This window comes from Magnolia sinica, chromosome 11 (genome assembly GCF_029962835.1).
Source record: "Magnolia sinica isolate HGM2019 chromosome 11, MsV1, whole genome shotgun sequence".
In the NCBI taxonomy this organism is placed as follows: domain Eukaryota; kingdom Viridiplantae; phylum Streptophyta; class Magnoliopsida; order Magnoliales; family Magnoliaceae; genus Magnolia; species Magnolia sinica.
The window spans coordinates 231,785-253,995 of record NC_080583.1 but is presented as its reverse complement, the minus strand read 5'-3'; the positions used below and the strand labels follow the sequence as shown (position 1 = coordinate 253,995).

The window sequence follows — 22,211 nt, the reverse complement described above, 5'->3', positions numbered from 1 at the left end:
TAAAGTGTGTTGTGGGAAATGGATATTGAAATAATAGTTTGTTGGCAACTCGATACCGTCCCCTCTACCTCAAGAGCTCTTATAAAGCGACTTGGGGGCATTCATGACTTCATCTTGACTGTGTAAGCAAATGATTAAAAGTCGGACTGTAGGTCGCTTTATAAAAAATATGGTTTTTGAGCTTCTTCGGTTCAACTGTCATTTGAAAATGTTGAACCATTTTAATTATAAATAGAATAAATTGACCTTTGGGAAGTGAAAACCAAAAAATGATAGATTCTAGATGCATATTCCTGTATAAGGTTATCGTGAAACAGCGGGTCTCTCCCTTATTTCTTCAAGGTCGACATTAAGAACTAATGGAACCACAAGAGGACGAGAGAACCTGAGAAAGAAAGAAAGAGAGAAAGGGAGCGCATAGGGCTGGGATGTCCAGCCTTATCTTATTAGAAGAAACGGTGCTATTCCATATATTCCTTATTATGAAGGAAAAACTAAAGAAAGGCTAGGGAACAATAAAGGAAATCATAAAGCAAAGAGAAAAAGGGAAATGGGCTAAACATAAGGCCCAGGTGTACGTCCCTGTCGGCTCAGTCATAGGCCCACACACACATACACCTACACTCCTCAAGTTGAGGAATATATATTAATTATGCCCAGCTTGCCAAGAACACGTTGTCTAGTTTCCACTATAAGAGCTTTTGCGAAGATATATGTCAATTGCCCAGAAGACGGAACAAATGGAGTGGAAACAACACCCACAACAACCTTATCACGAACAAAGTGACAACCAACTTCAATATGTTTTGTGCGCTAATGAAAAATAGGATTAGAGGCTATTTGAATAGCAACTTGATTGTCACAATACAACGGCTCTTCGCAAATGTGTCTCCCACTTTCTATCAGAAAAGTATGGAGCATCTTCCACAAATTTAACATCCATAGAGAGCATAATACTTTTTAGTAAGAGGATCAAGACATTTATACCCCTTTTGAATATCTCAAGAAAATGTATTTGACAACTATAAATGACAATTTGTTTATAAGACGATCGATGTTATAGACATTACATATAACCAGTGTTCGAAATATCGGTATCGCACACTGTATCGCACCCTTGGGATACAGATACGTATCGGTTATCGCACGGGATATATCGTTTGTATCGCATAGTTTATCGCACTTTTTGGGAAACATGGGGAAACATTAGCAAAATGGTTGAATTTTTTTATGAAACTTTGGGGATTATTTAAAAAGACCTTAATGCACACTTTCAAATCATAAAATATCAAAAAAGAAGTGCACATAATAAATTTCCTTTGTATAAGGTACTAAGTTATGCGTGTTATCTGATTAAACTAAGGTAAATATATTTAAATATGATGCATACCATTTATAAATGTATAAAGATATGTATGAAAATGAGTCACATCCAAACATCAATTGGAATTCATTTTAACATGTCATTTTAGGGCATGGGCCGAAAAATAAGGTAGTTCCAAATCTGAGGTGGACCACACCACACAAAATAGTGTTCATTGAATGATCATCATTAAACTATTTTGGGCCTATAATTTTTTTGGATAAAGCTAATATTTATGTTTTCCCATCCAGGTTTGTCAAACCTCATGTATAGATTGGATGGCAAATAAACATTACGGTGGGCCCTAAAAAGCTTCAATGGTGGACATCATTGCCACCACATTTCTTTTAGTATGGTACACTTGATCTTTCATCTGTCTCCTTTTTGGGCTCATGCCTTAAAATTACTTATGAAAATGGATGGAGGGTGTGGATTGGCTGGTGTACCACACGAGGTATGAGCATGTGTCGTGCGAAGATGGGATGCGGATTTCCTACTAAATCCTTTCGTAGGAGTGGGGCACACTGTGATGTTTGTGAGAAATCTACTCCATCCATCAGTTTTGTGAGATTATTTTAAGACTTGAGGCAAAAATTGAGCAGGATCCAAGACTCAAGTGGGCCGCACTAAAGAAAAAGGTTGGTAGGGAAATTCCTACCGTTGAAACCTTCCTGGGTCGACAGTGATGTTTACATTCCATCCATACCGTTCATTACGTCATCACTACTGGGATGAATTGAAAACTCAAATATTAGACTGATTCAAAACCTGTGGCCCCACAAATATTTCAACTGTGGACCTTCAATCCTAACGTTTTCGGCCTACTTGAGTCTTGGATCCGGCTCATTCTTGGCCCTATGTCTTAAAATGTGTTCAAAAAACGGATGGACGGAGTGGATTTCTCACAAACATCACGGTGGACCCTACCTAAGTTTCCAGCGCATGAACTTCATGCGAAGCCCAGACGAGCGTCCACGAAATCGGATTGCGTACTGAGTTACTCAGTGCGCTTTTATCATACTGAGTAAACTCAGTTGGACCCACTGTGAATGTATGTGGTTTATCCACACTGTCCATCCATTTTTTCTACTAATTTTAGGGGTTTATACCAAAATTGAAGTAAATGCAAAGTTCAAGTGGACCAGTACACAGGAAACAGTGTGGAATAATGATTTCCACTGTTGAAACCTTCCTAAGGTCCAAGGTAATTTTTATTTGTCATCCAACCTGTTCATAAGATCACAAAGACATGGATGAAGAGAAACCACAAACATCAGCTTGATCCAAAACTTCTTTGGCCTCCAAAAAAATTTCAATGGTAGAGGTTCAATCAAAATGTTTCCTGTGGTGTGGTCCAGTTGAGATTTTAATTTGCTTCATTTTTGGGATCAAGCCATAAAATTATCTTTTAACATGGATTAGCAAAGTGGATAAAATAAAAAAATAACAGTGGACCCCACATAGTTTACTCAGTACGCTAAGGGTACTGAGTTACTCAGTACGCAATCTGCTTCCGTCGTCCACGTTGTACAAACAGTTGAAAGGAGATTAGAGTTACATGGCCCCACCAATAATGTATTTATTATATCCACACCGTTCATCCATTTGGAGAGATCATTTTAGATCGTGAACCCAAAAATGAGTGACATCCAAACCTCAATTGGACCACACCACAAATAGCAGTGAGGACAATGATTCTCATTGTTATAACATTCGTAGGTCCACCATAACGTTAGTTTTCCATCCAATCTGTTCATGAGGTCACAAAGACCTTGATGAATAGGAAAAACAAATATCATACAATCCAAAACTTTTGCAACCCCAAAAGGGTTTCAATGGTGGACGTTCAATATCCAGTTGCTTTTTTTCAGTGTGGTCCACTTGATCCTTGGATTTGTCTTATTTTTCGGAAAAGCCTTACGACGAGCTCGCCAAATGGACGAACGGTTTGGATATAATATATACGTCATGATGGGACCCACATAACTTGGTGATGTCAACACAATTGGTGATGTGCGATGCACCAGTCCATCCGCCTCCTTTGAATAAGGGCTCGGGGCCCTTTTTTTCGAAGCAGAGAGGGTTCCGGAACGCCGGAACCCTAAAATCTCTCCCAAGGGCCAATGATTTCGGGGATTTCGATGGATTTTGTGCCCAAATCTCTCCAAATCAGAGGCTTCTATTCGAATGGCCCATCAAACACAGCTTCCGATCAGGGCGATCTTCTTTATAGGTACCGAAATCTACCGTTCAAAGTTTTTCTTTTTTCTTTTTTTTTTTTTAATTTTTTTTCGGATAATGACGCTGTCCCAGGTGTGATATCGACGATAATATCGGCCGATATCTGAAGTTTTGAATTTTCGGCATCTTCCGGGGGTTATCGGAGGAGTTTCGTCTCGCTAGGGTCCGATACCGATGATATGGGCCGATATATCAGCCGATAGTATCGATATTTTGAACACTGCATATAACACTAAAAAACATGGGACGCCCCGTCACTGTGGTCACATGTGGGCGGGCGCTGATGTGGGCGGGACCTGAGGGTCTGGGCGAGCTATCAGTGGCTGGCAGGCTACTATGTACCCAGTGAGAGGCGGAACTTTGTCCCTACATCGGAAGCGTTGTCCGAAGTAATGGTGGTTATATGTGGGATCTAACCTTCAATAGTATGATGCGTTTTGGGGGCAACCCTGAGAACAAAGCCGTGCGCCCTCGGGCAAAGCGGACAATATTATACTGTTGGGGCTGGCCTTTACAAATGGTATCATAGTCGAGGACGGCTCTGCCCTCGGTGGGGGATATTGTGACGCCTCGTCACTGTGGTCGCAGGTGGGCGGGCGCTAATGTAGGCGGGACCTGAGGTTCTAAGCGAGCTACTAGTCGATCGGGACCCAAAGCAGACAATATTATTCCTTAATTAGAGTGACGCGTCCTGTGGGTGTGTGGCCATGCTTCTGCTGTGCAAGAACAAATCCATGAGGGTTGGCTGGGCTGATGTGGGTGGGACCACGGGAGCACCGGGTCTGGGTGAGCTACCAGTCGATTGGGACTCAAAGCGGACAATATTATACTGTTGGGGCTGCCTTTACAAATGTTATCAAAGCATTGTGATGCCCCGTCACTTTGGTCGCATGTGGGCGGGACCACGGGAGCACCGGGTTTGGGCGAGCTACCAGTCGATCGGGACCCAGAGCGAACAATATTATTCCTTAATTGGAGTGACGCGTCCTGTGGGTGTGTGGCCATGCTTCCGTTGTGCAGAAACAAATCCGTGAGGGTTGGCTGGGCTGATGTGGGCGAGACTGAGGTCTGGGCTAGCTACTAGTGGGTCGAGATCCAAAGCGGACAATATTGGACCTTAATTGGAACAACGTGTCTTGTGGGTGATTGGCCCTGAGCTTCCGCTGAGCAAGAACAAATCCGTGAGGGTTCGAGCGACATTGATGTGGGCGGGACCTGAGGGTCTAGGGGAGCAACTAGTGGCTGACAGGCTACTGTGTACCTAGTGAGAGGCGAAACCTTATCCCACATCGGAAGCGCTGTCCGAAGTAATGGTGGTTATATGTGGGATCTAGCCTTCCATAGTATGACGCGTTTTGGGGGGCAACCTCGAGAACAAAGCCGCGCCCTCAGGCAAAGCGAACAATATTATACTGTTGGGGCTGACCTTTACAAAACACATAGGGGAATGTCAAAGATTGGATAAAAGTTCGAAAAATACCGAATGTGAGACTTTCCAGCAAAAACTTTAGGGGGAAGACGATTAATCAGATAGCAGGGTTGTAAGAACCAATGTTGGAAGTATTGATATCGCTAAAAGTTTCGCTGGGCAGGGATACAAAAATAATATCAATATCGCCGATAATATCATTAATAACCGGAATGCGGGGAACCATGCGAAAAAAAATGGAATTTTCCGCGAAACTTCAGGAGATGTTAAAATGTACATATTTGTATATTTAGAAATTTAAAAATTGCAAAAAGACTGCATACATAACAAGTTTCCATTTAATGGGGCCTTAAAAGCATGTGTTGTTGTAAGAAATCAGTTCAACCATCCCCTTCGGCCTATTTAACAATCCAACCTTCCATCCAAACATCCATCAATATTGCAAAATATCAACAACATATGATATTTCACCAAGAAATCATCAACAATTAGAAAAGAAACAAAAGATTGTGATCTTAATATCTCGTATGTTGCGATATCGATAATTTCGAGATATTATCAATATTATCAATGACAAATTGAACACCGCATACAACCATGTGCCCATGAAAAAAAAAATGAAAAAAAACAAAATTTTGATGATATCAATATACTAGCGATATTATCGAAATATCATTGATACATTTATGATGTGAGCATTACTTAGAATTTATATAGTAAAAAATATTGGCGATATTGATGCATTGGCAATACAAGCAACACCTAGAATTTACATGGTTGAAAATATTGACGATTAAATTAGCGATATTGATACGTTAGTGATACATTGCTAATACCTGGAATTTTTGATACTACCAATATTATCGATATCGCTACTAGTGTTATCGGTATCACTGAGTTGGAGATAAAGATAATATCGGAGATAATTCGAAGACTGGTAAGAACAACATTTGACCAAAAGATTTTGGAATAGACATTCCAACCAAAAGAGCTCAGTGTAACTTCTAAAAGATGGGTCCCTCCTCATGGTTTAGCGGTAGAATCACAAGAGTTTCAACGCAGACGTCATGGCTTCAAGTATCCATTGTGGTGTGGGTGGGACAATGGGTGTGTGTTTAAAAAATAAAAAGAAAAAAAAAACTTCTAAAAGATGTCCATTCTTCCTTTCAGCCACACTATTTTGTTGTGGGGTATATGCACATGGTCTAAGAGTTAATATCATGCTCTTGAAGATAAGATATTATAGCATGAGAAATGTATTCTTTTACATTATCTGTACGAAGAGTACCAAGATTCACACTAAATTGATTTTTAACCTAACTATTAAACACTTTGAAAATAGAGTCAACCTCATCTCTAGATGTCATCAAATAAATCCATTTCATACGAGATGCATCATCAATAAATGAGACAATATTTAAATCCATTAGAAACATTAGGAATTGGAGCCTAAACATCCAAATGAACTAAAGAAAAAAATTCTACTGGAACGTTTCTCCACAAGTGGATAAATAGATTTATGGTGTTTGGCTCAAACACAAGCCTGCTACTTTAACTTTTTTACATCACTAGGCTCGACTTACGCTAGTAATAAAGATTGTAATACTAGACCCGAAGGATGATAAACCTACAATGTTAGAGATAGAGGTCTTCCTTCTGGAAACTAAGACACTCACTCGAAGTATTCAAACGGAAAATGTATGAGCCATCCTTCTCATGTTCGCCACCAAGCAGGCACTTCGTCTTCATATATTGGAAAATACAATGATCAGGATTAAAGGTCACACTACAATTCAAGTCGTTGGTTATCGTACTAACTAATAACAAATTAGACTTAATGTTAGGCACCAATAAGACAGATGACAAGGAAAAAACAGGGAGATAAATATAGTACTGTTACACCCGATAGGAATTAGAGTACCATCTGCCAATTTCACGTCCTAAACTTGAATTGGGAGTAAATGAAGAAAAAGAGTTAGATGTCCTTGTATGAAGAGTAGTGGATGTATTACTTATTTAAGCTAAGGAAGTGGATGGGGAGGCTTTATGCTGAATGACATCTCTTAACAAAGCATCATACTCAAGTTTTGAGAGATGAACTACATCATCAACCGATGGAACCAGAAATGAAGCTGAGTAAGGAACAGTGTTCCCAACAATAGTATGAGAATCTCTGATCTAAAGCTGTAGAGTTTGCAGCTTGGTCCGGAGGTCTACAATGAAGAACTCAACAATAATCCATAGTATGCCTCATTCTACCATAGTGAGTACATAATCGATTGATGCCATGACCATGACCAATACCACGATCAATACTATGACCATCATCACGTCATCCTGTTCCTGAACCTCTACCATGACCAACATTAGCATTATCAAACTTTTGAAAACTTGTCTCTATAGCAGATTTTCAACCACAGTTGATACCAAAGCAGTGCAACACTTCTCATCATGCAACAATAGTGCATAGACGCTATCAAGTCATGGTAAAAAGAGGGCGAACCAAAAATTTGGGTGCAAACTGGTTCAAACTCTATATTAAGGTCTGCTAATAACTAAAAATTCTTTCTTTTCGATGCACTTCTTTTATGCCTCTGCATCTATGGAACACAAAATGAATATCATCTAGCAAGGATAATTTCTACCACAGACCACTCATATTGGCATAATAGCCGGATACTAATTGCTCCTCCTGTCTTAGATTTCCAATTTCCTGATAAATACTATAAATATGAGCCATATTATTCTGATATGCATACGGTTCATGGATAGTCTACCAAATCTCATTAGCAATAGATAACAAAAAAAAGTAGCCTTCGCTAACTTCTGGTTCCAATGAATTTAGAAGCAAAGACATGACGAGCAAATTATTTGATTTCCAGTGTCTATACGAGGATTAGACAGTTAAGGTTCTGTGATACTATCATATACATACTGCAACTTCTATTTTCCTCCAATAAACATCTCAATGGCTTTTGACCATTGAAGGTAATTTCTGGACTTAAGTTTATGTGGTAAGTTATAAACCGGGATTTTCAGAATGAATAATCAACCGTTGCATTTTTTGAGTCAACAGGATCAACCGCCCCAAAAGTCGACGAAGAGGCCATATATAATCTTTTAAAAAAAAATAGTGAAAGAACCAGGGAGGAGAGGAAGGGCCTTACAGTTGGACAAATAAATTAGATAAGAATCCTAAAAGATTCCCGAAACAACAATAGCCAACAAACTCTTACTGCTGCAAACTGGATGTTGAGAATCTGGAGAAAAAATGACTTAAAAAATTTGCCAAAACTGAATGTCCAGCAATACCTCCAACCATTCAACAAAAAACTGCATATCCTTTGGAAAAATTCTTCAAAAAAAGGAATTGAATAAGAATTTCTAGCAATGTCTTCAACTCGACAGTAGAAAAATCAGCAAGGGCTTCAACCACATATCAAAGAGGCTTCAGATCAAACAACACATCAACCAGATTACCAAAAATTTCAGCCAATCAACAAAGGGCTTCAAATCCAGCAACACATGATTCAAAACCCTTGAAAAAAATCCAGCCACGAGCCACCCCCTCTCACGAATCACAAGAAGTTAGTGAGGAAAATGCCTCACAATTCTCAAAACAGAAAAAAGAATGAAGAAGAAGAAAAAATGGTGATAGAAAAAGAAGAAAAGTGGAAATTGTTGAACAATCCCAAGTGCAGGACTGCGATGTAGTAATAACTCAGTGAGACCATGGTTGATCCATAGATAATGTGAGAACACAAATAGAACTAGTCTATAGTAAGGTTAAAATTTAAGAAATCCAATAAATAAGATAGGGTAAAAACAATAATTACGAAACACCAAGTATCTAGGGATTCACTTTTAGCAATCACAATGTCTAATTTATCGATTCATCTTCTATAACTCAATTAGAACCGAATTCTAATTCGATCTAATTAGAAGATCAAACAGTTAAACCAATCTCAAAACATCCAACAAGATATGACTTTAATTGAATGATTTTCTTATGAAGCACTCGGATATCAATCGTAGGGAATTCAAAGCATCTATTGAGCTTGGAGTCTACAATAGATCAAGAATTTTACATATTGATTCATTCTCTAATCAAGCCAAGCAATTGCACTTCAAAGCATCCAATGTACCTGAAGTTTACAATAGATCCAAAAATAAACAATCTCAAAAGCTTTAAAGTAAATTCAAATAAAATTCAATTAATTAATCGTCGTTCAAATCCAATGTATGAATCAATAAATTAAAACATTGCAATTAAAATAGAAAGCTTCACCCCTTAGCCTTAGCTAGGAGGTTAGCTAGACATAACTAACTCTTAACAAAAGGAAAACAAATAATTTACTAGAACCCAGAAGGAAATTGAATTGGGACGGCTTTGTTGGCACTCCACCCATGCCTTCTCTCTCTCTCTCTCTCTCTCTCTCTCTCTCTCTCTCTCTCCAAACCCTAGAAGATACCTCAACAGATCCTAAACAACCCTTTAAATAGATAATACTTCTGCACTTTTGCACCGCCCTTAAAAAATTGCAAACTTATGCAGTCACCGCCTCCATCTATTGATGTGTTGATCGATTGATTGATGGTCTCCAATTAACTTCTAGCGACCAGAATTCAAAAATCCGCTAACTGTCGATCGATCAAACCCTGTTCCTCGATCGATTGAACATACCAAAATTTTTCCAGAAAGCAATCTGAATAAATCAGGGGAGTTTCGATTGATCGAACCCAGTCCATCGATCGATCGATGGCTCTTTCGATCAATCAATAACTCTGTCGATCGATCGACATGATTTGTATTTATGACCTTGCAGTTTCAGGATTTTGTTTTCTTAGCCCTGATTTTCATGACTTTTTTGTTCTTGGCTTCTTCACTTGTTATCAAGCATCGTTCAACAATCCTTAGTTCTTCTTTTTATCTTCCACTCCACATGCTTTGATCATTGTTTTTTGAACTTGAAATCTTCAAATGCTCCAATCTTCCATCTTAATTCTTTTGGGCTTTAATTTGACACTTCACACACAATTTCATGTTAGACTTCAAAATATTCCTGCAACTCGAAAACATATCTAATTAAACATTTTTAACACTTAAATGCACAAGAAAATGATGCAATATAAGGGCTAAATATGCAATATTTAGACCTTATCAAAAATAAAAAGAAAAGAAGATTATGAAGGGAAGGAAGGGAAACCCCAAAGGTGAAGGGAAAAGAAGAAAAGAGTAAACAAAAAATAAAAGAAAATTAGGAAGGAAAGGAAGGGAAACATCACTTTTTTAGAAAGATTAGAAGAATAAAACATATAGGGTTAAGAAGAAGCAAAGAAAGAAAGAAGAAGGAAAGAGCTTTAGGAGCACTAGGGCGTTGACATGCCATGTCAGAGGAGGAGAGAATTTGTGAGAGAGAGATAGAAAGATAGAATATGAGAGAAAGAGCACATAGGGCTGGGATGTCTAGCCCCATCTTATTTATAATAATAGAAGAAAAGGTACAATTACATATATGTCCTTATTATGAAGGAAAAACTAAAGAAAGACTAGGAGGCGAATAAGGAAAGCATAAAATACAAAGAAAAATGAAAAAAAAGAGAGAGGCTAAGACTAAGGCCTATAACACGTAAGGCCTAGGTGTATGTACCTGTGGGCTTGACCATAGGCCCACACACACATATACTTGCAAGAACGAAGTAGGTTTGGATATTCATAACATCAAGCACATGTCAATATTGAAGTTACTTTCTTCATATGGAGGTGGGCTAGGGATTGGTGAATAATGAAGTTCTTAGAGGATACTTGTAATGTGGTTTCAAATGGAAAGACGATGCGTTGCAAGAAATTTAGTGGCAGCATTTAGAGAAAGTCATGTGAAACGGAATTACCTATTATGTTTTCCCATCCATAGGTATACAATTGAAGGTTTTTTGCTTGATATGGCTATGCCTTGGCTTGGTTTTACACCGCCCTTTTTTATTTTTATTTTTATTTTAAATAATGGAAGAGCAAGCATATCTTCACCGTTTAACTTCAAATGAGATATTACAGTGCGTTGCATGCAATCTTTACAATAACAAACAGAAAAAGATTATTATGACTGTTATGGATGAGTGCACTATGTAGAGCATAATCTATAGAAAGTAAGTAATTCATTTAGAAAAAGAAATCAACTAATTGCATGAATAAAAGATAAACATACCAGATTTGAAACCACATTGATATGATCATAAAAGAAAGGATAACCACGTAGAATCACTCCACCTAAACCCAATAGCATTGTACCAATAGAGTATTGAATCCCATCACAGGAAAAAATAAAGAACTAGAAGCCTACTGTTGGAATCTAAGAAAGTAGCATTCTTTCGTTCAGAATAGTCATCGACTTCTTCAAAAAAAGAGTCTTTACATGTTTATATACTCCTTTTTAAAGCAAAAGAAACCCTAATATAGTCCTAACCAATCTTTCAATATATATATATATATATATAACCATACATTATTTCCAATCCTAACCATATATTTCATTAGAACATCGAAAATGATGAAAATATCCCTTAATCCTATTGCAGCCATACATGACTTCCGAAACCGGCCATAACTCACATAAAAGGCATAGGAATCACATGATCTTTGGCTCGTTTAAAAGCTAACTCATTATGCTTTTAAGTTGGCCAAACTTCATGTCTTTCAGATATGGTTCGATACCCGAAAAGTGGGCCATAAGATAAGTGATTAAAAATACGAGGATAAACTTGTTCAGCTAACTTTGACTCTTAGGAGTGCATATTCCACAGATCTTCACATAGTTGCTTTCAAGTGTATTATCAAGTCTCCCCATGCTTAATATTTTTTTCTCTTTTAACTGCAGTCAGCAATTAGTGTACTTAGCTTAAGATTTGTTATGCGTTTTCATACCATAATATTATGTGTACTCCAGTTTGCTTGTTCTTTTCATAGAGTCATCCATATCTTGGACGATGCTTGTTGGGTCTTTGTATTGTCAATATCACTGTGGTTTCTTAGCATATCAAACTCGATGCTTTTATAATTGCAAATTACGGGTGTGTTCATTTTACAGATGGATCGGCACAAATATGTGAAAGTAGCCTACCATGGCTTCAGGGAGATGTCTAAAGAAGATAAAATTGCAACTTATGGAAACACCTTGATACGGGATTCGTTTGATGAGCCCGACTATGCTCTTATTGATACTCTTTTCTCCCTTGCTGAGGCCTACCTATTTGCTCAGCTCGTTGACTTGAAAGATAGTTATCCTGGGAAAGTTCCTGATGGTGCTGAGTATGTTCATTATCCTCGATGCACTCTTATTTACATACGGCTGTCTACTTGATGTGTAGAGAAGAATGGAATTGTAGCAGTTTTCCTTTCTTCCGATGAATTGCAGGTGATAAGAAAACCAAAGCTTCAGTTCATTGATGGCCTTATCTTAGTTGTAGAAGGCCTAGATATAGCCCTAAAATCCATAAGAACTTGATGATTAATTGATCGAATGAGAGTTACCTTTGAAATTTCTTTTATCTTTGGTTCCAGAAGACGGATTCTTTTTTATTACTTCTAGTGGCTGCTAGAAGGTTGTTGGATTAACTCATAAGTCCCTATTTCTATTTTGAGGAATTTCTTCTCTACTTCGGTGGATCTCCATGTGATTAGTGTTCCAAATATCAGCGATATTATTGGCAATCTCACAAATATTATGGCTATCGTTAGGTCAGCAATACTGAAACTGTTGGAAGTGTAAAAATTTCCAAATATCGCTGATATTTTTGATAAATCGGTGATACTTGATGATATTATCGATACTTTGAGAGGAATCCCTTATAAAAGTACCCTTATATTGGTGATACTATCGATAATATTCCTGACACCAGCGATAATATCCCTGATACCATGGAAACATCTGTAAATAGGCGAAAATTGGGGAAAAAAATATTTTTTTGGATATATTTATTTATTTTCTGGAAATTTGTTCCTCAGGCGATTTCAATCACTCTTAGTTTTTATTAAATAAAAGTTAAGAGCTGTGGAGAAATCTCGGCTCAAAACAAAGATGGGCCGAAACTTTAAGGTGACAAAAAATCCATATATATATATATATATATTTTGAAATATTAGCATGGATTGCAATGAAAATCCATGTCTATGCATGATTCTCATGCATTGACATGGATTTGTGGTGATAAAAATTAGCATAAAAGTGAAAATGGGGGAAATTGGAAAAATCCAAAATTTTCAATTTATATTGGAAAATGTGCTCTTCACTGTTAATTATATTGAAAATTTGTATATTAATTAGTGTTGGCCAATCTATTGATTGGCTACAAATTTGGTCGATTTATTTTATACTAATTTTTTCAATAACACATGGTGAGGCCCTTATAAAATGGAAACTTATTATGTAAAGTTGTTTTTTACAATATTTTGATTCCTACATGTGTAAACATGTGTCTTTCATCATTTTCTGAAGTTTCACTGAAAAAAATTCTCCTTTTTCCCAAGTTTCGCCAATTTTCCCTCAGACAACGATATTTTTCCTAGTATCAACGATAATATCAGTGATATCGGTACATGTTTATGTATTCCTGGTCGGCCATACATGTAACGACACTGATATTCTGAACATCGCATGTGATACACCTTATTCTAGTCTTTATTGGGATTCAGATTCCTCCCTCTTGCCACATTAATAACCTGTACTTTCTTGAAACTAATTAATGTTGTCATGTCTTGTTGTCGCAGTTGCATACCTCCTTACGGTAACTTAGTTTCCATATTGTTCAAAACTATAATTATGAAATGTCCTTCTTTTATTTCTCAAAAGATGATTATCATGATAATTATCAGCCGGAAAAGCGTCCCAGCTTACTAGCCTGGAATATTTTAAAAAAAGTTTTGTGAAATATATTTGTTCTGTTTTTTTAATTTATGTCCTTCACCAGGCATTCTTACATATGAACTTGAAATTTCTTACATGTGCTCGTTAAAATTTGTTATTGACATAAACTATACAGGCTTAGGACCAGCTGGTGCATCCTACCAGGCATGGCTCATCTAGTTTTTATTTTTTAAAGAGGTAACACGGTTTATCTAGATAAATGAGTATGCAGTAAAAATATATTATAATTTTTAAATAATACGAGGAAATAATGTTTATAGTCATTTTTCTGAATTCTGTATGGAACATGCATTCAAAACAATTTTGTGAACGATGAAATATTTTGTTGCACAGTATTCAAATGTAGTACAAATGCTTAAACTTGAGCTAGAAGTATCATTAGGAGCCTGATTAAACAATATCCATACCATTATAACTATTAAATTTAACCCAATGACCATAGTTTCTACATATTGAGAGTAGAAGCCCATATGAATTTCCAGTCTTTTAACTGGATAGGCATTCTTTATTTACTTGTGTGTGTGTGTATTTGGTTTGTCTACTTGAAAAGCATGCCGTGTTTCTTTTCTAGGTATCAGATGACATTTTATAATTACTTTCTACCTGCAGTTATAGTCGTATGTATAGAGATGTTCGTGCTGCAGTTGACTTGTGCCATCGTGATGGAACTTTGAAGCAAATGGTTGCAAAGGATCCTAGAAAGTAAGACTTAGGATGCTTTCTCCTTTTTCTTTTTATGAATAGTCATACATTAAATTGTTGAAGAGTATCTAATTGTTAGGTGCTGAATAATCTCAACTCTTTCTCAAATCTCAAAATTTGTCTCTTCCACTTGGAATTCTTTGACCATTTATACTAATATGTATCACCTGTAACCTTACTGTCGTTCCTTTATTAGGTACATTAATGAGGATCTGTCAATTGTACCTATGCTTAAAATGCTCCGAGATTCTGGTCGCACAACATTTTTGGTGACAAATAGGTACTAATACTACTGCTACCCATTCCTTTTTCACATAAAACAGTATGTAGTTGAAGCAGGACACTGAAAGAAATGCATTTTGTACTGCTAAAAACAGTACCGTGTTCTTGCTGATATGTCACTCACTATCTTTGGTGGATATACTTTACAAACTATGTCAGAGAGTCACTTTTTTGAGCATGAATGATTTCTAAATTTCCATTACATTCCAAGAAACATTGAGTAGAATTTTCTAATCTTAATCATGAACGTGATTTCCATATATCCAGTGCAAGTTTTTGTCTCATAATACCCTATGCTACCGGAACTTATATTGATTCAGATGCATATTGGGAAGACAATGTCTATTAACTAAGCCTTCTTATATGATAAATATTATTTTCTTTACTCTTATACGGTTATACCTGAGCTTGCTAGTAGGGGGCTTTTTTCCATTCCATGGTTGAAGATAAACTGCCTTTGGGTTCACATTTCTCTAAGATGTTCCTTTGTTTTTATTTAAATGGCTGAGAGAATAAATGAGTGTTTTGTTTATCTGTTGCAGCTTGTGGGACTACACAAATGTTGTTATGAATTTCCTATGTGGAGCCCAAAATTTGGATGGCAGTGCTCTTTGCAACTATGATTGGCTTGAGAATTTTGATGTTGTCATCACGGGCAGGTTCTCCTCTTTTTTTGAGCATTTATAACCTGTTAAACAGTATTACAGACCAGTTTGTTTGATATGCTTGCTTGAGGGATAGGCTTGACATTTCAAAATGATGCAATATTTCTCTTGTGCCTGCTTTCAGTGTTTGGTAGCGGCGTAAGGCATAATCCTTTTACTATGTTTGGCTGGTGTTTTCTTTCACTTTTATATAGTGTATGGTGTTTGTCAATGATGGGATCTTAACTTCAGTGGTTTCTTTTCTGGACCTTTCAGATACATCCTGAGAAAGTATTCCATATGTGACTTGAGAAGTCTTTGTATTGTCTTTTATTCTATGTTTCTATTCTGCTTCACGTCCACTGTGTCTTATGTAGTAGTGGCATACATTTTTAGTGGAATCCATGATTAATTGAGAAGGGGAAAAAGGCTGTGTTGATTTGTCACAAGAGAAACATCATCATTATCATCTTAGCCTTCTCCTAGAAAATCGTGGGTAGTTTTTAAAAGGTAGATTGGAAAAAGTTTTACAGTCTGCCGAGCTCCAGATATCAACCTCCCTCTTTTACCCAAATTCTGGAACTGGCCATGGCGTAGTTTGACTACAATGTACATAGAAATAGGAAAACTAGTTATCCTGATTTTGATGGGCATAAAAGTTTTTTACTTAGAAGCCACAATAATTCCAATTATTTCGGGGACAATGATCATGTTCTGGAGGTGGGTCCTCAAAGTCTCAGTTTCATATTTTCACACGAGATCCCTGTGAGGAAAACTGGTTTACTTTTAAAAGCACTTTTTAATTTTATTTTTATGCCATATGTGTTTATACTTGTAGATTGTAATACTGTTTAGTTCAATGATGGCCATGAAGATAGAGATCAAATTTTCACTTGATAGTCCTAGATATTTGAGAACAAAACATTACAATCAGATTGATCCTAGCCATAAAATGCATATAGCTGTGTTTATATAAACACATTTTCATTGATCTGCACAGGCTAGTCTTTCAGTTCGATGTGGTATCATTATGTTTATGAATATGGGGCTTTTTTTCTCTTTGATAATCATTGATTATTAACATGAATGTCTGCTGTAGCTAGCTTCAGAGCCTAGGTAAAAGAGGAAGGTTGATGTTCATTTGGCAGTCAATCATTAAACTTTAGCCAATCGATCATTTTAAAGCTGGCTACTCTAATCAGGATCGGATCTGTTCAATCCATTACTTTTTGAGTGGGTTTAGAAAGAATTTGGATGGAAGAATGACAAACTTTTGTTTCCCTTTTAGCAGTGGCCATTTTGGATAAACCAAACATCTTATTTTGGGATTCAAATCCTTTCAGATAAAGTATGTAAAAAGGATCCCACCCCTGTCCAAAAGGCCCTGAAAGAGTACTATATGGCAGTATCTTGTGAAAGTCCTCCAGGAGAGATTATATTTCTGTTAATAAAACATCCTTATCGCACCGTCTACTCAAATGTCAAACCTACATGTACATGGGTTCAGAAGGGCAAAATGCAACATGTTTGCATCTTAACTTCATTGTACTACTTACTGCTGCTAAAATGATGGCAGATAGAACAAGTTGCGAAAAATTTAAACGACAAAACTTGTCATTTTATTAAGTATGCCAGCTAATAGGTAGAACTGGGATATGCACAAGCTCATCTATGTATATCCCAAGCTTGAAGCGCCCTGACTGGGCTTCGTTAAGAAAGATATCAAAATACATGTGGTATAAAGAACATATTCCCACAGTTGTATGCACATGGCATTTAGTGACCTCTAAAGTCATTTTGAGACGTTTCTTAATTTGTTGTGTTCCATCGTTTATTAGAAGTTAAAAAGGACTGATTTGAGATACATTGTGAGGTCTGTATGTGGGCTAATATAAATTCTGGCGTGGGCCTTTTGCAGTAATTGTGGTTTTGTGCGAAAATGCTATAAACATATCCATACCTATTGGATGGAATGGACAATGAGGAGTTCTATCATTCATAGGAATTCTCTTCCTATCGCAATATCTCATTGTGCGCTTCTTTAATGAAGTTTGACGTTTCATTTTTCCTCTGTCACCATGACCATTCTCAACATCTTGGGTCGATAACTATGGGGAGTAGAGAGATTGAGAAGGATGTTGCCCCTAGAATTATAGCTAGGTGGATGAAGTGGAGATGTGCCTCTAGGGTTTTATGTGATTGCTGCATTCCAATGAAATTGAAGGGAAAGTTTTAATAGGAAAGCAATAAGACCCGCCATGCGTTATGTCATAGAATGACAGATGTTGAGATGGATGATTGACAAGAAGAGGGAGGACAAAATTGGAAGTGAATTCATTTGAGGGAATTTAGGAGTAGCACCAGTAGGTAATAAGATGGGGGAAAGTAGAGTGTTAGATTGTTTGTCCATGTGGAATGGAGACCAAGAACTGCATTGGTTAGTAGGAGTGAATTTTATTCTAGTTGAAGGCTCTAAAAGGACACGGGTAGGGGGTATACACGAACCGAGCTAGCTCGGGTAGCTCGCTCGACTCGACTCGAAAAAGCTCAATTCGACTCAGTTCGAAGCTGAGTTCAAGCCGGGTCGAGCTGATTTTTTGAGCTCGAAAATGAGTTTGAGCCAAGTTCAAGCAGGCCCCAGCTCGACTCGACTCGGATCGAATCCAGCTCAAATCAAACTTGGATCCTGCAGCCATTTCTCTGCCTTGTGGGTAGTTTCGTCATTCATCCTCCTCCTGTGCATCAACTCCCAGTCAGAGTCAGCAACTCAATTGGGAAATGAAACTGATCGACTCGCTGTACTCGCCTTCAAATCTCTCATAACCAGTGACCCAATCCGAGTCTTGAGCTCACGGAACAATTCCCTCCATTTCTGCAACTGGCAAGGAGTAACATGCAGTTCCAGGCACCAAAGAATCACAACCTTAAATCTAGGGTCCAAGAGCTTGGTGGGCTCCATATCTCCCCACATAGCAAACCTCACCTTCCTTCGTGCAATTGATCTCTCCAACTATAGTTCCATGGCACAATCCCCCAAGACATCCTAACTAGCAAATCGGGTGCCCTCCTCTCCATATAAATCTCACGGTAGCCTTTCTCTTTGTTTTTCTTGGTTCTTATGTTGCTTAGAAGGTGTTTGATAAAACACTTGTAAAACCATTGCCTCTGTTTTGTAAAACAGTGGGATTTTAAAGTTGCAGTTCGGGTGTTTGTGGAAATTCCTCAATGGCGAACTTGGCTCGATCTTGGCCCGAGTTAGCCTGAGCTGCTGACTGAACCGAGCCGAGCTGGCTAGTTAGGCTCGAGGACCGAGTCGAGCCGAGTTCGAGCTGAGGTCAGCCAGTGACCGAGCCGAGTAGAGTTGAGGCCAGCTCGGATCGGTTCGACTCGATGTACACCCCTAGACATCGGGAAGGGCTAAAAGGATGTGGGTGCCGGTAGTAAGGAATGACTTGATGAACTTCGGTTTAATTGAGGATAGAGAAGAATGGTGAAACAAAATTCTTGTAGCTGACCCCAATTAGTTGGGATGAGGCTAGATGATGATGGTTTATTGTAAAAGAAAATTGATAATTAAAAAATACATCAAACAATTCAAAATAACATAAAACTAAACATACTGGAACTATAAAAGTGACACAAAATAACTCTTCTTAACCATGTCACCAAAATTAAACCCCTATAAGTAGTGTAAAAAAAAGTGTTATTAAGATGGTGATTAAAATGCAGCACATGGTGAGTAGAGAGCTGAGGACTACACTTGTTTCCATGGTTGAATTAAGAGAATGAATGTAGAGGTATGGTATCTATAAACTTCTGGGGTATGTCTAAGAAGAGTTTAGAAAACTTCTCAAGCTATCTACAAGATTTACTATATAGGAAGCTTCTAGAATTACAGATTACAAGAATGCTTTCATAGCACATAGGAATTACAAGAATTCATGTAGTCCACTATCCCTTACAATTTCCCCCTTGCATTATGCATCTTGGTAATGCGATGGTTGACTTTCTCTTAAGCTACTAAAATGGTCTCTTGAAAAAGCTTTTGTGAAGATGAGAGAGTTCTTGTTGAGAGCTTAGAAAGATAACCTGCACTTCACTGATGGAAATCTTCTCCGAACAAAGTGATAGCTAAGTTATGTGTTTTGGTGCATGCATGAAAGTTAGAATTTTAAGCCCTGTATTTAGAAATGTTATTTTCATAAAATAGAGTAAGAGAGAGACCCAGATCGTGAAGAACAAAAGCCATCATTGTAGCGTATAGCCATTGTGGAAGCTAAAGACTATTGAACTTAAGCACTAGAGCAAGAAATAGTGAATTGTTTCTTAACACACCAAAGGAGATTTGCGCCAAGATAGGTACAATATTCAACAATTTTTTTTGAAGGGTAACAAGCACTTTTATTGAAAAGATGCCGAGCTGATGACAAAAACTACAAACAAAGCATAAAATTAAAATTACAATCCTCTAAAAATTTTACATTTGAAGCCCATTCCAAAATTTGAGATTTGGCCCTAGTAAGCACATTTGCTTCCTCATGAGAAATATTAGTGAAACATCTGCTATTTCTTTACCCCCAGATCGTCCGCCAAATAGCCAAGAATGTCATCCTCCATTACACAGTCTTATGTTTCCCAATTCAAACACCATGCCAACTTAAGAGTAACGACTCAAACGAGTCGGCATTACCCAAAACATACCAAAAGCAGAGATGAGGGCGGTTCCATATACCGGCAATAGCTTTGCAATGAATGAAAAGATGATTAAACGACTCGTCATCCCCCATACACATGAGACAAACATTTGGGAGAACCATAGGTTTTCTTTGAAGGTTGTCAACGACGAGAACTCTCTTCCTCCCGACAAGCCAACCAAATGCCAACACTTTTGGAGGAACCCCTTAATGCCACATGTGGGATTTATGATCACACTGCTCGATTGTAGACTTGATCACAAATATCCTAAGGAAAAACCCACTTCATCTTTAACATCTTTCTTAAGCATTGAAATTCCTTTCCATATTCCGGAGGCTCTTTATATGGAGGAATCTCTAACCCACCATCTCCCATCCTGCACCCATACTTCTAGTTATGATCTCTTTCCACCACGAGCCTTCTTCCTCCCCAAAACACCACACCCATTTTCCCAAAAGAGTCCTATTCATCGACTCCAAATCCCTAATCCTAGCATCCTTTCTTTAAAGGTTTACAAATCTCACCCCACTTCAATAAGAGGAATTTCCTTCTGGCATCCGAACTCTTCCATGGGAAGTCGTTTCTCAAGTTGTCAAGCTTGGGGAGGATAGATTTAGGGCACCTGAACGGGGACGTAAAATACAAAGGCAAGCTCGAAAGATCCAACTTAATGTGTGTTATCCGACCACCCATGGATAAATATCGGCCTTTCCATTTAGCTACTTTCTTTTCGAACCTCTCCACAACTGTAGACCATAAGTGCTTTGAAGGCTTCCCGATACATAAAGGAAGACCGAGGTAGGTTGTGGGAAAAGTCCCCGATTTGCATCCAAACACCCTTGCCAACTGCTCCAACTCCTTAGGAACTTGCACCCCTAGCATCTCACTCCTGATGGCATTCACTTTCAGACCTAAAATCGCTTTAAAATAAAGGATAATCATTCTCAATATTTCCATTATAGCTTTGTCGGTTTCATAAAAAAATAGATTATCATCAGTGAAATGGAGATGAGAGATAGGAGGATTCACCCGGTCAATTGCAAACCTCGAAATAGACCAACTTCTTGCCCTTTAGCTAACATTCTATTCAATGCCTCTACTACTACTATGTACAAATAGGAGGATTGATGCAAGACATGAAAAGTAGATATGATGTGCAAGATTTCAGGCTTTAGATCATAATAATTTAGAAACAATCACAATAATTCCACATCCCACATAAAGTCGAGCATTCAAGAAGGGGAATCTATGAGGGTCCAAGCCTACACATGTTAGGGCTGAATCAATTAAAAATTATAGACCAATGCTCAAAGGATAGTAGATTCATCCACACATGTAAAGGATTATTTCCCAATCCAAGGGATTCTCACGTTTCAATTCGGGAAAACCTAGGGTTTCAAAAGCGGAATAGAACTCGGGGATTTGAGATGATCTAGGGTTAGGGTTATGGAAACAAGGAGAAAGAGGAGTGAAATAGAGATGAAAGGGAACCTGTGATCAGCCCGCACATGTGGACAACAAACCGGCCTGACGCACGTGCATGGTGGCGGCCCGCATGTGTGTGGGGCCCATGAATCTGGAATCAGCTAGCTAGGGCCTAGTTGTCCAGGGATGGGCCACATTCCCTCCAAATTTCAGGCCAAACGGATGATCGGTTTGAACACGGTGCTCCGCCGAAGTTTCAGCCCTCCTGCAAGGCTAGATTATGGAAATCTGCTGTAGGGGAAAGATTAGCTACAAACGTGGGTGGATTTGATGAGGGGATGACTGTAGGAGATGAGGAATATGGAGGGTAGGAGATGGGGGCAATTTGAGATGGGTGTGGCTTCACACCACGGTATTTAGTCCTTCAAAAAAGGAAGAGTTTCGCACCCAATTAGGTTTCCATAACTCAGAGAATTAGAGAAGCACGGAAACGTAGAATTTTATTAATC

The 22,211-nt window shown here is 38.0% G+C and overlaps 1 protein-coding gene across 3 annotated transcripts in view; it reads left to right on the top strand.

Annotated features, from left to right (window-relative positions):
- Nucleotides 1-22,211, top strand: part of LOC131218489 (uncharacterized) — a 53,451-nt gene that overhangs the window by 5,500 nt on the left and 25,740 nt on the right. For all 3 annotated transcript variants that reach the window (XM_058213046.1, XM_058213045.1, XM_058213044.1), the window contains exons 4-7: nt 12,119-12,339; nt 14,564-14,656; nt 14,853-14,936; nt 15,481-15,597. In XM_058213046.1, the coding sequence (XP_058069029.1) occupies nt 12,119-12,339; nt 14,564-14,656; nt 14,853-14,936; nt 15,481-15,597 (515 nt within the window). The remainder of the gene's footprint in view (nt 1-12,118; nt 12,340-14,563; nt 14,657-14,852; nt 14,937-15,480; nt 15,598-22,211) is intronic.